The 18,934-nt window shown below is 41.8% G+C and overlaps 1 protein-coding gene across 1 annotated transcript in view; it reads left to right on the top strand.

The window, feature by feature from the left end:
* Positions 1–18,934, top strand: part of LOC143029085 (uncharacterized) — a 93,007-nt gene that overhangs the window by 65,240 nt on the left and 8,833 nt on the right. Inside the window, exons 4-5 of the mRNA XM_076191481.1 lie at positions 14,732–14,927; positions 17,736–17,993. Of these exons, the coding sequence (XP_076047596.1) occupies positions 14,732–14,927; positions 17,736–17,993 (454 nt within the window). The remainder of the gene's footprint in view (positions 1–14,731; positions 14,928–17,735; positions 17,994–18,934) is intronic.

Here is an 18,934-nt window from a genome sequence, read left to right as displayed (position 1 = left end):
AACGCTAATTCAAACGTCACCTCTGCGCCTGGCGAACTTAATACATTTTGTTTCGTTTGGCGCCGGACTGAAGTTGGCGTCTTGACGCCAGTACCCGCGGACATCGCCAGAATGAACCCGTGTGGCGTCAGTCAGAACAGAATTAGATCGCGAATATTTCGTTGGACGTGAAGGTTACGATGCATAAGGTATATTGTGTTATGTCAAGCGCCAAGCGATCTTATTAAACCTCCGCCAGGCGATCTTATTAACCCTCCGCTTGAACCATCATCTTTGGCGGCGGCGGCGTCATAATGGACCCAGGCTCCACGAGGCCCATCCCAGAGCTGAATAGAGTCGTTTAGCGTCTGCCGTGATGAGATATATATATACCGTATGTAGTCCCAAGGACCACCACGCCGTCGTTATGATCGAGGAACTCAAGGAGTACCTCTACTGCCGCAGGCGCTACAGGCGGAGGAGGAGGACCCGCGCGACCAAAACACGAACAACGAAGAAATAACCACGTTTCATCTGACGCAGCTGGGACGAGTGCCAGCTGCGGAGGCCTCACTACCACCTGCCTCCCACCACTTCTGTCGTCTCCATCGCTGATACCTCCTCCTCCTCGCCTCCTCGAAGCACAGCCCTCTCTTGCTTTTCGATTACTCGATGAGTGGACTAAGACGTGTATTCAAGGAGGAGTTACATGCTTTGTGCAACTTAGGTATATAGTATTATACGCGTATACACGTACGCTCACACACACACACACACACACACACACAGAGTCATGTATTTGAAGGAAATATTATTTTTCTGTGGGGTGCGTTTGTTGTTCTGTAAGTTTCATGCCTTGTTGTAAGCAGTTTCTATTGGCACTTTTCATCCCACGAGCTTTTAAAAGACTTACGAATTGTCTTCACTTTAGAATTTGGTCAGTTCTTTTATGGTCAACTTGTTGTAGATGAGTATAGAAGGAAATAGTCAAGGACTAGTTTATCAATACAGTGGTTAACGAATGGAATAGTCAGTAACCATGTAGTAGTGAGGGCTGAAACTATTGGTTGTTTTAAGAAAAGGTTAAACGACTTTTTGGATCGGATTGGTGGTAAGGGGCATGGAAGTGCCTGGTGTAGGCCTTAGGGTCTCTTGCAGGTTCCTTCGTTTTTTCTTCTTCTTCTTCTTCTTCTTAAGAGCACTTTAAGTGCCTGGTTGTTGTGTTTGAAGAGAGTTGGTCGAATGTATTCGTCCATGTTTACGTTTCGAAGTCGTAGTCGTGCGTCTCAATAAGGTTTATGTCATGTCATTCCATGATAGATCATTTCCATCGGTGTTTCAGTACTACAGCATGTGCATTTTCATACGAGATCTTAGAAAATGAAATTTTTGGTTTTAAGAAGCCTTTTGCCAAGAAAATTGTCAGAGTAGATATATAAGGATGAAAGTTTTATTCAAAGTACAACGTTACGCCTGTTGACGTGTTTTTTTTTTCAAATACTTGAAAAAGGCGTCAACCAACGAAACGTACATTAAAGGTTCCATCTTCACACGGTGATCAATGAAAATATCATTGTCCGTTGGAGCAAAAACTAAAATGAATTGCACGGATGCAAGCGGACGGAAACTTTACAAAGAACGAAATGAATGAAATTTGCTAAAATTCGAGATTTGCAACCCGACTGTCAACGCCATTGCTAGTCATGAATTGTCGTCAGCAAGTGATTACAGGTATGCATGTCATAGCTCCTCTTCCAGATCAAGTTATGATTTATTATTATTATCATCATCATTATTATTAGTATTATTATTATTATCATCATCATTATTATTAGTATTATTATTATTAATATTATTATCTATTATTATTATTTATTCAATCGTGCACCGCCACCAACGCCACGCTTTTATACCTTTGCTCTTCACGATGACGTAGAACCAAAACATGCCGTGATTGGTTATCACGATTTTCGTGACCAATAAGCTGCGGCGTTTGTCCCGGGACGGGGGCTCGGCTTCGTCGACATCAGTCGAGCCCCTCTGATCTTCCTTGGAAGGAAACCAAGTTGGAACAAATTCGAAACTCCAAATCAGGGACGGAGCATGGGCGGTGTGACGTGGATGTCTGTCTGTCTGCTTTCATGAGAGTGGTGTGCGTTCTTAGCTGCAATGAGTCCACGTGTTGCTGTCGTTTTTTTATAGCATCACACCTGTTCGAGGCATTGTATCACGCGCGAGCTTTGGAGGTTGTAGTGACGTTGGTCGCCATGTGTCTTCTGCTCTGCATGAAGCCTAATGAAACACTCGCGTTGAGATCCCACCTTCCCAGCTGAATAAAATCGTCTGGCGTGAACAAGAAGAAAATCTTGATAGGACAGTGTGTAATGGAATACAATGAAAAACTAACACGTCACTTGTCTCTGACTTGGCATGTATGGACATGCACTTGCTCGTTTCCCTCTCCAGTTCAAGTAACTTGCACACTTGACTTGCCTCTCAACTTATTCCACGCCCTCCGTGTTCACACTGTGGGCAGACTCCGACGCATTCTGACGTATTCTGACGCGAAATACACAGGGGACAAATTAGGAGTGAGATTTGTGACGCGAAGTCTTGGAGCGTTTTCGCGGTATTATGTTCTTGGAAACGGAGCTTTGTATTCGTATTATAGTACTGCAGCTACCGTTGTATTGTTTATCGTTGTAATTCTCTTCACTTCCGTTGCTCGCTCCCTCAAATGAATGCCTCAGGTGTTAAGAACATATGAAGGAGACTGCAAGAGACCGTAAGGCCTACACTAGGCAGTTCCATGAGCTGTCTTGGGCAGAAGTAAGATGGTAAGGGTCCTTACACTAACGAAAATACTTAATCGAGATCGCAAAGACTCGTTTCGATGTCGTCTTCTTCAGGTAGGTCATGACTCGAAGTAGGACTGTATTTTGTGTGCTTACCGACTCCCTGGGAGTCAAGACACGCAGATGTCAGGCTTTATATTGACAACCACAGCCCTTCGGACACTCCCAGGACTCCTGGAACACTTCTCAGGAAGTCCATGACAATCCTACGGAGCTTCCACGGACTTCACCAGCACCGAGAGTGAGTTGATAATTGAGAGTTCTTTTGATTGAAAACGACTTCGGTTACAGTATTTTATATTCTTCAAATGACCAAATATCAAAATATCATTCCGTCATATATAGCGAAGTCTAGATTTCTTAAAGCGAAGTCATATTCTAGTTATTCATATGGAGGTTGGAGGTGGGATGTCGGAGGAAAAATAGCCCAGTGTGATACCCCCTTCACAAGTACCCTCCACTGGTGTAGACCCATCCTTCAATTGACCGTTAAGAATAAACACTCGTTTCTTTTGTGTAACCCTCCTTCTTCTTCTTCTCCTCCTCCTCCTCCTCCTCCTCCTCCTCCTCCTCCTCCTCCTCCTCCTCCTCCTCCTCCTCCTCCTCTGCCCATATCAAGGCACACTACACAGCGAGTACCCACATCTCGTAGTCGGGGTATATCACTGACTTGAACCCTCGTGAGGACACGATTGCCGGATTGGGATTAATTTTGGAAAATTGAATCACACCTTTAGGTGCTTTCTTCCGCACGTATGGATTCCCCCCCACCCCAGCTTGGGGTGACAGAAATCTGGCAGAAAGTCCTGATGGCAACATGGCGCGAGGCTGCTGCCGTCGCATCGAACACGTGACCCGGATGATGAAGATAAAATATCGCAATTTGCATTGTGGGAGCAGTTGTTGGCACGCGGTAGGGATGGCCCGTTGTATTGCAGCGACAGCGTCGTAGCCGTTTCTACGTTCAATGAACTTCTAATGTATTAATTCATTGGCATGTTACATGTGTATTTTTTTTTTTTTTACATCCGCCGGAAAGATAATAAATATTTGGAAGAATTCACAGTAAACGAATACTTACCAAGTGTCGGCATAGATTAGGCAGGCATGTGGAATTTACGCGTTTCCGCGAAATTCGCGTATTTGTTAATTTCCGCGTATTTGTGAACGCTTTATCGCTGTCTGGTCAGAATACTAACTATGAAATGCCTCACTGGGCTATTTTTCCTCCCATATCCAACATCTGAGTAACCAGAATGTGACTTAGCTTACAGAACTCCAGACTTATCAAAGAACATATCAAGTGCGATTCTAACATTCATCTAAGTTTACAATCTTAGACCATTCACCTTTGCTATATATGACGGAATGATAATTTTATATTTGGAGATTTGAAAAAAAAAGTATTTTAACCGAAGTCGTTTTTAATCGAACGAACTGTCAAGCTGGCGCTGGCGAAGTCCGTGGAATCCCAGTGTGATAACCCTTTTAGTCCGTTGAAGGGCTTCAACGCGGGAAATAGGGACCTCGACACTTCAGGGCTTTGTCCTTCAGGGGTGAGGAGGGCTTTGATTCGAGTCTTCAGGGTTTTAAAAGGGAATTAGGAAAATCAGATTTGGAAATGGCTTCACACTGATAAGCAGACCGAATTTTCGTCACAAGATGCCAAGGTGCAGTTCGAAAAATTATGATTCGATTTGAATAAACGCAAGCATTATTCTGTAATGTTTGCCTGTCATTTTATTTATTTAGTTGTTTATTTATACGCTTTTATTATTATTATTATTATTATTATTATTATATCATCACATCATCACATCATCATTATCACATCACCATCATCACCACCACCACCATCATCATCAACAACACGCTCGGACAGACAGTCTAAGGAACGACAACAACACCAACAACAACACGCTCGCCGAGCGGGTTAGGGCGTTGTATCTTGCGGCGAAGGTCGAGGGGATGGAGGTTCGAGACCTGCCACCGGCGAAGTTGAACCAAGGCCATGGCTCATTAAATTCCACGCTACATATTCCTCTGCGAGGGACTACATCCAGGCTTTTCGATAGGGGCGAGTTTGTGGCGTTAAACCATATATATATATATATATATATATATATATATATATATATATATATATATATATATATATATATATATATATATATATATATACATACATAATTTTCCTGCATCCGACTGCGTCTTGGATCAAGAATTGGTTGCGCTGTGCAAATTTAGTCCATTGTGGTATTTTAATGCATCCTATATTTGATGGTACACGAGATCCACATTTTCTTTCGAAAGATTACTCTGAAAATATAGCCTGCGTCTTTGTGCAAAGTTGAGGTACCTGTTAGTATATATTTTGACGCCGTAAACTACAAGTATATACTTGTGCCTAGCTTAATTCCACCACGTGGTAACTAGTTCAAACATTATGATTTCATTGGTATTGATAATATTACCCGTAATAGTATCAATAATAATTCTTATGCCTACGCTCTTTATTCTTTTTCGTATTCGTAATATTGTTTTTCTTATTTTTCTTTTTATTCTTATTTTTATTCCCCATTGTTCTAGTTCCTCACCTCCTTCTCATTTCCCTTCTAATTATTTTTCTTATTTATGTTATTACTATAGCTATTAAGTGTTATTATTAACATTTATATTGATAGTGTCAACATTAATATTATAAATATTAATATGAATATTATTACCAGTAATATTAATATGATCAACAATATCATTATTAATAATAATATTGTTATTGCGGGTACTTTCATTAGGGAAGGAGTATCTGCAAAAATTGAGGTCGTGTCCATATTACTGACTAATTGGAATACCTCCCACGTATGTTTTGTTACTTTTACGGAAAATTATATTGTGAGGAAATTGAAATCCGAGTGAAAATGGTGAGTAAAGCCGACAGCGATCGTTATCGTCACTGCGTAGTTCACAAGCTTCATCATCTGATAATGTTTACAAGCCACTGCCATTCTGTTTGGTATTTATGATATGAACATCTTAGCACCTCTTTATCAGAAACACATAAGATCTTGAATTACGTGTTTAAAGAGGTGGGGGGTGCTCTATGCGTCTGGGTCTTATATTTCATCAAATACGGTCAATACGCGCACACACACACACACACACGACTCCATGGCGCGGTGGTAGTGTTCGCGGCCGCCACTACGGCGGCCCGGGTTCGAATCCCACCCAGGGCTGAAATAATTTCAGTATCGCTGCGCTGCGAGTCGTTACTCCAACTCGTGGGCGGGGAGTTGTGTGTGTGTGTGTGCGTGTAAGGTCACAGCATTACCCATAGATCGGTCATATACGAACTCTGAGCTCTCTTCCGTGTGGGAAATAGCTGCCGATCACGAGTCCGACACGTGATCCAAGACCATGGTGGTGAATCACACACATATGAATGGGAAGTCGGGACGGAAGAACGAGTAAATGGCGAGAGGTCGCCGCCGCCGCCGCCGCCGCGAGGATGTCATTTCTGGTTTGTTTCGAGAAGACTGACGCACCAGAAACTGCTCTGCCACGTGGTCCGGCCAGGCGGTGGGGGAGGGGGGGCTGTTGGCACGGCCACCAGCTCCCGCCGCCCCCGAGGCCGGGGGGCGGAGGGCGCGCCAAGTTCAGCAAACCCATCCCCCGCCCCCGCCTTCGTATTTGAGTCCAGGAATAAGACCACCATATCGGGGAACCGCACCATTCACCCACCCTCACCCATCCAACCATATTTTCCGTTCTTCTCATCTTCATCCCCTCCTCTCTCTTTCTACCTTCCCTGCTTCCTCCTTCTCTGACTCCTCTTCCTCCACTTTATCCTCTTCCTCATCCTTTCTCCTCCTCCATCTCTCCCACTTTATCCTCTTCCTCATCCTTTTTCATCCTCCATCTCTTCCACTTTATCCTCATCATCATCCGTTCTCCTCCATCTCTTCCTCGCACGCCTATTCTTACTCCTTCACCTTTCCCCCCTCCTCCTTCTTTTCCTCTTGGTCTTCGTCCTTCTTCCTCCTCCCTCAGAGGATGATGATGATGAGTGGGGACCTCATCTTCATCAGCGACCTCCACGCTCATCGTGCCCCTGCAGCAGCAGCAGGAGCAGGAGCAGCTTGGGCCACGCAGGATGTTCACGACCCTAACACTAACCCCGAGTATTGGCACTTCTTCTGTCTTGGTGGCCGGTTGGCCATTTGATTCACCTCCACCTCACTCCGCCAGTCTCGATCAACGCCTTTGATGCTGCGTGGAACTCTTCTTTGTGCCTAGCTATTTCATTCGTGACCGTGATACCCCTTGGGGGGGGGGTTGGAGGGGGCCACGGTAGCGATGGGGTCAAGACATGTGGCTGTGGATCACATTACTCTTGCACAACACCAGCTGAGATAAACAGACTCCCTCCCTCCCTCCCTCCCTCCCCCCGATTGCTCCTCATCATCATCATCCTCCTCTCCTCCTCCCTTTTCTTTTCCCCTCTTCATAATCTTCTCTCTTCCTTCTCTCTCGTATTTTGCTTCCTCATCTGTCTTCTTTCCCGGATTTCTCCTTTTCACACGCACGTACACATGCAAACGTAAACATACACGTTCATATATATTCATATCTGTACACATACGTACACGTACGCACATACAAACACACACACGCGCGCGCGCGCGCGCGTACAGACGTATGTCGAGGCACATGTAAAGGCTCGTACACGCTGAGCGTCGTGCATCGCCAAAACGTTACTCAACGTGTTTTGCGGGGTTTTGCAACACGCTGCGCAATTCACGCCAGTTCTGATTTCATGTAGGGGGCAATGCCCATCTTGACGTGGAGGGGGAAGGCTAGGTCGCGCGGTAAACTCTTCAGGATGACACCTATATCCCAGTGGACAGGAAGCAACATTCGCATTTGTATTTATTTATTACCTGGTCCTATTCCACCATAATGCTCTGTAGGACCGACAGTTTTTCTTACCTGATACATGTGTATGTTAACCAAACTCATACAAGGAATACACCCAGCCAAAATTAAGTATTTATAGATGTACTACAACACTATCCTTGCTTTTGGAGCGTGAAGTGCAAGGAATACAAGCGGAGGGAATGTAAACAATTAGGAATAAATAAAAACAAGTGCAAGGTTGGAAGTAACAAAAGCAAGAATGTCTCGCATTATTAACTGTGAACTGGACAATGAGAACTCATATCTTTCACTTGACAATATTCAGAGGCGACTGTCGCGCTGCAGCATTCCGAGTAGTCACAGTGTGGACACCCGGCGTTGCGTTCAGCACTGCCAACTGCCTCATGCAGCGATGCACGTAGCTGAGAGTTTACTAGGCTGTCTGCCCCATACATCCAAGGAGTCGGAGTTGTGATGGTCCGGGTTTAAAGCCCAGCCTTTGCTCTTGTTTTGGGACGAACGACGGGTACCTGTTTGTGATGATTCTGTGAGACGAGCGTCTTGAAATTCCATGCGAAGACTATGTGTTGATTACAATGAAATAATTACTAAAACTGAATATACGTGTACATAATGCATGGCAATTGCTGAAAAGGAATTTTATTTACAAATTACACTGATAAGCATGTATTGTTCTGCAACAAGTGAAGGGGCGACTTTACAAATTCTGCTGCGCAAGGTTGATCACGCAATGACAAGTGAAGGGGTAACGTCAACAAATCTTACCGCTCGATACAACCCACCATCGCCCCGAAGGACAGTTACGTACAGTGTTAGACTGGGCCCAAGATCTGTCTTAATCGTACCAGGCCCGTGCAGAGGGGGGGGGGGGGCGAGCACCTGCCCCTTTGCCCTGTGCCTCAAAAGTGCCCTTCACAAAAATATGTAAAGATGAATGAAAAATAGATTTCTCACGGACTATTTCCATTTTCTTACCATTTAGAAATTATAATGTGGAAAATGGTGTTGCACCCAGCTACCGAATAGTTGCCAAATACGAATTATACAAAAGAGTGAAGTGCCCAATTTCCTGCCCAAAGCACCTGCCCCTTGCAATGTCTGTGCACGTTACTGCATCGTACGATCTTGAAGCAATATATATATATATATATATATATTATACACACACATACACAACACAGACAATAGTCTAACGGTAGTTTCTTATTTTGCTGTTGTTTTGTGTGTGTGCGCGCGCGCACAACAGGGACCAAAATGAAGGTGAAGAGTAAAAACCGATTCTGTGAAGAGGTGCTAAAATTGAAAAAAAAAAAAAAAAAAAAAAACGCAGCGAAAGGTTCAGTCGTCGAGGTCAGGACTCGAGGTCTGGGCCGAGCCCGATCGGTGTAGAGGGCTTGTTAACCACCGCGCGTCTATAGATAGTCTGGCCTGTCCTCCAGTGTTAGTAAACAGAGGAGGTTGGGGTTCGTAGTAATTTAGTCCCCCTCCCACACCACCCCCGCATGTGTGTGTGTGTGTGTGTGTTGGAAGAAACCAAAACACGACGTTAGAAGTTTGTTCCAGTGGTTCCTTTCTTCGAACACTGTTCCTGGACTCTAGCTCTTCACGTGTGTATATATATATATATATATATATATATATATATATATATATATATGTATATATATATATGTATATATATATATATATATATATATATACACATATATCACACACACACGCACCCCACCCCCCTCAACTGGGAGGTAGTCAAATCAAAATGTATATACCCACTCCCACCCACCACCTTTTCCCCCCTTCTCACCTTAGCTCCACGTGGATGATGGGTCATCCCGGTATCCCGCCCACTGCCCTGGGTCAGAAACAATATAGTAGGACACAGCACATCCACATCAAGGCCGCTTCACCTCATTGGCGACCCCCCCCCTCTCTCTCTCTCTCTGTCCCCTCGTGCTAAAAAAAAAAAAAAAAAAAAAGGGGGAGAAATCCCTTCGGACTGCGTAATATATATATATATATATATATATATATATATATATATATATATATATATATATATATATATATATATATATATATATATAAATGAGTGTCAGGGTGGTGAGGTGAACACAGGCAACAGGTAGTTTTTATTCCCTTACGTTCCGTTCTTACTAGGACTTCCTCGGGTAAGGACGAAAAGTAAGGGAATGAAAACTCCAACACTTTTCTTTGTTTACCTCACCACCTTGCCACTCATCTGTCGCCCATACTTGAACACACACACACACACACACACACACACACACACACACACACACACACACACATAATATTCTATCTCCACGGTTTCTTTGGTAACGAGAAGGATGGAACCATTCTTCTCTTCACGTCGATATTCTCTGTCCGTTTACGCAAACGTGTAACCTTTGCAATATTCAAAGAAACTGACGCAAAAAAAGAAATATGCCAACGAGAAAACACGCCACATTTCAATCATGGCTTCACTTAAACCCGTGCGGTATAATTCTACAGGAAGAGCAGCGTTTTGTGGTCACTGGCCGACACGACATTCGATCCTGTGGCCGTTTGGGGCGCGATTGCGCTGCCTGGTCCGCCTGCCAACCCAGGCCTGCCCAAATTCTTGAATTGTTATGTTAACACGCGGCCGAGGTACCAGACACTGTGTATTTCTAAGTCTGGGACATTTAGGCCGAAGTCCCACCTCCCTGGATATTCTAAATCCGTTTAGTTGTCCTCTTAACTAGGTGTGTAAATAGAACACGTGGTAGTGGCAAATATACCGAAAATAATTTTAGTACTTATTCCGTACTATATTATACCTGGCTACCCACATTCTAAGTTTATTTGTGCAAAACCGTAATATTAGTTTTTTCTGTGTATTTACATTGAGTACGCAATTTATGATCATGTTTGTGAAAAGTCCAACAACCGTTGTTCCTCATTTCCCTTGACCATTGGGCTACAGGCAGCAGAGCGTGAGCGATAATTGTTGGAAAATACCGTAAGAAAATATTACCAAGTAACCTTGAAAATAATGCCCCAAAGTTTGTACTTGTCATACTCGGAGAGAGGTTGTGATGTTGATGTCACAGGAGGGAATATTCATTAAGTGGTTGGTGGATTTGCTGCAACACGCTGCCACTGCTATAGTGTCCCCTTAATTGCACATATCTTAACTGTACATAAATTTGTTAATCTTTATCAAATCATTATATATGTATATTATGAATAATACAGTATATTCCAAATATTGTATCTCATATGAGGATGACTTGTATTATTTATAATAGACATATATAATGATTTGATCAAGATTAACAATCTTATGTACAGTTAAGATATGTGTAATTAGGGGACACTATAGCAGTGGCAGCGTGTTGACACAGATTTGTATTGCAATTTTCTTAAGGGTGGCATCACACTAGGCAATTCTCGTTAGCATGCTATTTGTTTTTTCTGTTTATTTTGAGTAGAAACTACTTCGATTGCGATATTTTATTTTTTTAAATTTCCAGATGTCAAATTACTTTTGCGTCATAGTATGAGAAACTGAATTACGAACTAGAGAAGTTAAACCTAAAATACGAATGTTAGACACATTAAGGTGTTATCACAAAAATCCAGATTATTGTAACCGAAGTAGCAAATGTAAGTAGCATGCTAACGAGAAATCCCTAGCATGCCGCCATCTTTACTGTTCTGGGCGACTCCGACCCCTCCCCCCTCCCGCGCGCACAAACACACCCGACTAGCGTCGCGTTCATGGCGCGATAAAGTTTCCACAATCATTGCAAGCTGTCACTGTCCCTATTGAGCAAGGATATAGATATGTGGCATGTGCGTAAGGCAGCATTGTCCACAAATCGTTCATTATGAACACTGGAGTTCCCATCCGGGATAATATGCAGAGCTGGGAGCGTTACCGCCGGACAGGTGGTGTGTTACTGGAAATTCTGGGGTGCATTTCCAATTTTAATTTCCTTAGAGCGGTGTGTATATATATATATATATATATATATATACACACACACACACACACATCGCGGACTGTTCTAAGGAAATTTAAATTGGTAACGCATTGACGGAAATGCACCCCCAGATTTTTCGGTAACGCTACCTGTCCGGTGGTAACGCGCCCAGCTCTGATAATATCTGTTGACGACCACGCGTCTGAAACGAGATCCAAGACCGTGACGAATCCCCAACTTCAGACTTCCTTTTCTACACAATAGCCTTGGCAAAGAAAACGGGTTCTACGACATCCGCTTATTTGGAGTGGTGTCCATTTTGGCTGTAGATCTAAATAAAGTGAAGGAGAGTTGGGTAGGTGAAGGTGGGTGTTCATGGCCGTCAAAATGCGCGTTTGTATGAAAAAGGTGCGTTCTCTCTTTTGTCCCCCTTCTCTCACTCCCACCCCCCTCTCTTTCTCTGTCTCTCCCGAGGATTGCCACCTCCTGACAATTCTCTGCTATTCTGAGGGCACCGAATTACCTCCATTGTCTTCGGGTGCGATATTGATATTTCCATCATTTTCGGATGTTAAAATGGTTGCCCTCGCTTTTACACGTATGTAAATAGTTCTGACGGTATCTGCAAGTGCAAACTTTGTTCCCTCAGCATCTGCAATTGTGAGAATGGTTTATGTCGACAACGATGGGTGTGAAAGGGTTTCCTCCATAGGTTGAGTGAAGAGCCTTAAAGAGCAAGCTATGGTCTTCTTGGAGTTTGTCTCGGCCTCTGCTTACTTTTTTTTTTTTTTTTTTTTTTTTGTGTCTTAAGTTCTCCAGGTGCCTTCGGGTATTGATATTCGTTTACCATCGTGTAGATGTTATTTTGCATCTTTGTCGAAATGTTTCTCCCTCGCTTTTTATGAATACGTGGTTTTCCCAGTAATGGGGAGATGGTACTTGCTCAGATGATTTTGTCAGCATCAGCAGGTACAGTTTCCCGTAGTACCCAGGGTGAATGGTTTATTCACCCTCTTACGTCACCTTTGGCAAGGCACACCGAGTGGCTTTGTTGTTGTTTTCACACGAGCGCTAACCAAAGTTTGCCAGGTGATGTGTTGCCGACTATGGCTGACCAATGCCTGGCGGTGTCTGGCAGCCTCTGGGCTATTCCTGTTTTCTTACGATTATTATGTTTCCCAGAATCAATTAAAGCACATATGTGTTATCCTTTATAGAAGTACCTATTGCGGTGTGTCCTCTTCTCAGCCATGTCTTCATTTTTCACCGGCGTTGCTTGCGCGGTGTAAATAAACCCGGGGCGGAATTGGGTCAGTTTGGGCGCAAGTGAATAGACTTGTTTTTGAGAAGAGCGGCGAAGGTCGGCGACGCGTCGGGCGGACTATACCATTGTTGATGTTTGCACCTGTCTGCAGAAGTAGAATAAATATCGGAATTCGATGTTGCCGTTCGCGCTCAGCAAGAGGTAAAAATAAACCCTTGCTAATCATACCGATGCTAGTGTTAGGTAGTCCTCACAAAGAAGACTATTGATGACTTTTGGATTTCTATACTTCCCTCCGTTATCCTCAGCAAACTATTCCTTTGCCTCGGATGCCCTTCGGCGTGATATGGGGAATATTCTATTTATTGGCAACGAAGTACAAGCTGTGGGAAATTATGCATTCTGGGATGTCCCCTTGTTTACTGGTTTGCTGATACTATTCGGCGTTGCGCAGGAAACAAACAGATACCATACAGTCAGTCAGGCAAACTTTATTGGTGTTCAGGCTATTGTGATCATTCTTACTGGATGCAAGAGAAATGTCTGTCAAGCAAGGAAGAAAAAGTGCAAAAGATGGGAGTGAATGGAGGGTGGTTGTAAACAGATAAAGAAATTATGCGTATTGAAGAGATGTCGTTATTTGTCTGCTTCATAGATTTCTTGAGTGTATTGTGTTGCCATAGAACATGATAAATCGGTGTCCGGACATAATCCCTCCTGGACACAACACCCCGCGGACAAAATCCCTCCGGACAATATCCCTCCTGGACAGAATCCCCCCAAGACAATATCCCCCCTGGACAAAATCCCTCCTAGAGTGTATGTTTATTTATGTATTTTAATATATTAATGTATTTATATATTAATGTATCTTAATATATATTCTCATATAATATTTGACTATATGTGAGTATATGTTTATGTATTTTAATATATATATAATATTTTCATATATGTTTGTAAGGTGTAGTAGTGAATTTTTTTTTCATAAATTATTAATTCAATCAAGTATATGAATGTCTGTACTGTATTCATTAGCACCTCGGTAAGGTAAGGTGTTAATTGCTTTGCATGTGATGGTATATAATGGGAGAGCTGCTAATCTTAATAATAATTAGGGGGGATTTTGTCCAGCCCACTCACTTTTGTGGAGGGATTGTGTCCTGGAGGGATATTGTCTGGAGGTATTTTGTGCGGGGGGATTGTGTCCGGGAGGGATTATGTCCCGGATCCAATAAATCACTCAGGCTATCAGGCCTATTGTAGAAGTGCTGTGTCTTACTGCACTGTCATTGACATGATTAGTGTAGTCAGGTATGACCCTTCATCCTACAGGTATTAAAAGGAGAACAATGAATAAGTTTTTGGATGAATGTAGCTTTGGGTTGGCAACCTCATTTATTAAGGGGAAAAAGGCTTTTGGTACTGTATATGTATGCAGGTGAATATCCACACACTTTTTACATGTGCATGAATTTGCACACACAAAAAAAAATCCCGTACATTGTTTCTCCGTATGTTATTTTAAGTACCTATTCTTGATTATCTCCCCCAGCTTACAAAAAGATGCAATTTAGTCATCTCTTATATTATTTTGCTTTCATATTTATAGCTTGTTTTACTTAAACTAACCATTTTGTTCTTGTTCCAGCATTAGTGCACATGAATTTGAAGTCAAATACTATATGAATTAAATATTCCCTTTTTTTTTTTTTTCTCCCTTCCAGTTTTGTGCCCTCATCTCAACATGTCTGAGCATGTTTGCGATAGTGGGTCACTTGGTGCCAGGGGTTGTCCTTGTATATGCAACCCTCATGTTCCTCATGACAGGACCTGGCATCCTGATCCACATCATCCCCACCAGCTTCTATACCAAAGTAGCACAGATCCGTGCAGCTCTACGTGGCGACAATTCCGTCATGGGTATGTACAGTTGGAGTATATACAGTACTTCAACATCTTTGCTACCAAGGGGATATCACAGTAGTTGATAATATAGCCTGACAGTAGCCAGAATAGTAGAAAAGTGCCACTTTAGTTGGAAGGAGCTAATCAAGGATATAAACACTTTACATAGATATGTCATGGAGGTGAAGGAAGCAACTTGGCAAAAGCAAGAATTCAGGAATAAATGACACCCATAACTGAAAGGATTAATTGAGATATACAATAGCATCATCTATATCAAGGAGGTTTTAACAGAAATTATTAGAATAGCCTGGTCACATTTAAAATAGAAGGAAAATTTGGGCTATCATTTTTGTATTTCCTCCACATTTAAACACATGGAGAATTGACAGCTGGTAACTGCTCCCCACCTTATGTTCATCTAATGATATAGAAGTAGTCCCACACTAGTACAATATGTACATCAATTCAAGGTATTGTCCCAGAGATCTGTGGGAGGACACAAGAACCATTGTCAACTGTTGTGGGGCTATTAGCAACAGTTGAATTGAATTCATTCTCCCAGAATCAGTCATAAGCTGTGTGATTTGCAAGCAACAATTGGCTTATTTCTTACATTCTTCCATAGTTCTGCCCAGCAGTCTTTCTTAACCTCCTCCACCATTTCATTTATATAGACTTTGATCAACCATGACATCACATACCTATGACACGGACATTCATTTCAAATCATTTACTTTCCATTACCAGCCCTTGCTCATGTCCTGCCACTCGCATCAAAACTTTTTATCTCTTTCAACAGATTTCCCATTGTTCCATACATTCACAAGACACTCCACAAAGCCTTTCTATTGATCCTACCATGAAACCCCCCCCCCTAAAAAAGAATAAATCCTATTCCAAATAATTCTCACATATTTGTCTTACCACAAAAACTACATCTGTGCACCTTCTTCCTCTCCCAAACCTGCACTGCTCTTACTCAATCATAATCTGTTCCTTTCCTAATCCTCTTAACACACATTATACCTTGTAAGTCACATTGAACTGATTAATTCCACTAAATCTGTTACTATCATACTCCCTTTCTCTTTTATAGTGTGGTTGATTGTAATTCCAATTGCATTCCTCCAGTCCATAAAGACTATTTCTTCCTTCAGGCACACATTGCACAATTTCACTTGTCACTCCAGTATTACTATTTCTTTTTCCACATTTTGCTCATGATATCCATCCAATCCAGGTGCCTTTTCAGCTTTAATTTTTTAAAGTTACTTGTACTCACCCTACAGTCATTCTCTTTAGAGTCTCCCAAAATCACACCTAAAGGCTCACCTCTTCACACTCTTTTCACTTCCTTAAAAAAAAATAATCTTGTAAATTCAAAATTCTAACAAACACCTACCCCACTTCATATCTGCTCTTCTCTTGGCTCCCCTATTTGTAACCACTCCTCCTCATGTAAACACCCTTTTTTCTGCCGTTACTGCATTCATTTCTTCATTCCACTTGTTCACCTCATCATAGTTTATGCACACATCATTACTTCCCCTTAAAACATATCCCATTATGTTTTTCTAATCCTCTTTCTCCTCTCTCACTACATTTCATATATATGTTTTGCATAGTATTCATAACCTTTCACCTTCGCGCTCAATGTACTCTCATCACCTCTGCCTCCCCTCCTTCTTTTGTTTCTCCACCTTAGATTTACTCAGTCTCCTTTCCAGCAGATGGTGATCAGATGTTCTGCCACACTCTCCCCATAACACATTAATGTTCTCTCAGCTCCCCTTCTACCAACCATCCTCCTTATGTATATGTTCATTTTTCTTGGGTCCAGTGATGGGTACCTACTTATGGTGGTCATGCAAGATGGACAGCAGAGGTGTGCATTTTCAAAACCCATCAACCCCCTCACACTATCAAGAGGTGAAGCCTTGAGGGGGCTTATGCTGTCTCTAGACTGGGCTTAAGATCTCTCTATCAACTTTATCTATATTTTTTACACCTTTTCACAAATGGAGAACTTATTCAGTAGCAATTGCTGCAACACATGCAAGATCATGGTGACATTCGTAGCCTCACAGCAGGAGCATAGTAAAATGAAGGGATGGAGATTTAGGAATAGTAAAGGATATACTCAAGTGGGACAGCAGAAAGTAGGAACAACAAGAGTAATAAGTGGCCAAGCATTCCTCTGTGATTGGAGTTTTTTTCTGAAATGGGTAAATGCTGGCTCTGGTCTACAGGGGTGCTCCTAAAGTCCAAATATAATTAAGCAATCAACCCCAGTACAGGATACTAATATATATATATATATATATATATATATATATATAAATATATATATAAATATATATATATACATATATATATATATATATATGCATATGCATAAGTAACCACTAGGAAAAGTAAACTAAAGAAGCAGAGTGCTTTCGTATAATTACATCTTCACTGCTGATACAAAGAAGGAATTATATAATTATATAAAGAAGGAATTATATAATTCCTTCTTTGTATCAGCACTGAAGACATTATTATATGAAAGCGCTCTGCTTCTTTAGTTTACTTTTCCTAGCGGTTACTTATGCATTTGTGAACACATGTTCCTAGTGTTTTTATTGTATATATATATATATATATATATATATATATATATATATACATACATACATATACATATGAGTTGTATAATATCTAGTAACTGGTATGGTAGACTCAGTGTGGATAACTTCTGTAATATATATTCTTGGAAAAATAATGTCATGTAGCATTGGAGTTTGTCTCATTACTACAATTTTGTGCTTCCTGTTGCAGAGGCTTCTCATGAGTCTCTAGACAATGATTTAGCAGAATTTTTACCAGAGGAAAAGTCAGCAGAAGCTCAAGCTGCCCTAGATGTCCCTCTTATGAGTCAAGATCCAACTGAAGATCAGAGTCTTGAAGAGGAAGAAGATGTAGTGGAAGAAGTCATACAGGAACAAGTTGATAAAAAGGGGAGCAAGCGGTACAAGAGGGGCAGTGGTGCTGGTAGTGCTCCATCAGATTTGTCTTTGCCCATTATTGCACCTATAGGTGAGTAGCATGATATTGAAAAGTGTATCATTTCAGTACATTAGGGTCATCACAGTAGACCACATTAATTTTTTTACTTAGTCCTTTTATTATTAATTTGCCTTGTTGCAAGTTCATAATTATGAATATGTGGATCAGTGGTGCAGAGAATGAAACTGTGGGGCAAACACAAACAAGTGAAAATGTGAATGGTTGGAAAAGTGAGTGGCAGAGACCAGTTCCTTGAGAGGATAATGCACTGGGGATTAACTGGCAGTATGACTGAGGAAGAGATGAAATACACACTTGGTTTAAGCATGGAGGGGTGACAACAGCTAGTGTGATGGGAGTGAAGAGATTTTGTGTTGCTGTATGGGGAAAGTGAAGGAGTGTAGGGTGTTCCGTTTCTTCCATGTGGTAGTTGCATCTTGGGCAGTTGGTGTCTGTTTCCAGGCCAATTCTGTGTAGGCACTGGTGTGTGGGCTAATGACTTGAATGCAAGTATGCCAGTGAAACTCCTGTGTGCTTTGAGAATGATTTCTCTGCTGTGTTAATTTCTAAGTAACTTGGTCGAATATATGATGACACCTGCATAGGAGTCATGAGGAGCAAGTGAGTATATGAAGGTGCCAGTGCCGGCTTCCTGATTATATTTATTTTGTAGTTGTAGCTGAGTGACCCTCTTGTTCTGTGAACAGGCTTGATCACTTTTTCAGTGGTTACAAACATTCTGGGTGAAAGAGAATGAGTTTAACAGCTGTAACTTTGCTTTATAGTATGCATATTGTGATGCATCATCGTACATCAGGCAGCTAATATGCACACAAATATTTGACTTGTATTGAAGAGGTTAAAGAGTGTTTATTTTGTGATTTGTCTGTATGTATGTGCTTTTGTATGGATATATTGTGATATGTTGGGTGTAGTTTATTGTAGATGTTTGAATAAAATACTTCTCTGGG

The sequence above is a fragment of the Oratosquilla oratoria genome, chromosome 10, assembly GCF_046742065.1.
Source record: "Oratosquilla oratoria isolate Oo_2021 chromosome 10, ASM4674206v1, whole genome shotgun sequence".
In the NCBI taxonomy this organism is placed as follows: Eukaryota; Metazoa; Arthropoda; class Malacostraca; order Stomatopoda; family Squillidae; genus Oratosquilla; species Oratosquilla oratoria.
The sequence above is the reverse complement of the archived record's forward strand: the minus strand, read 5'-3'. Positions and strand labels throughout refer to the sequence as shown.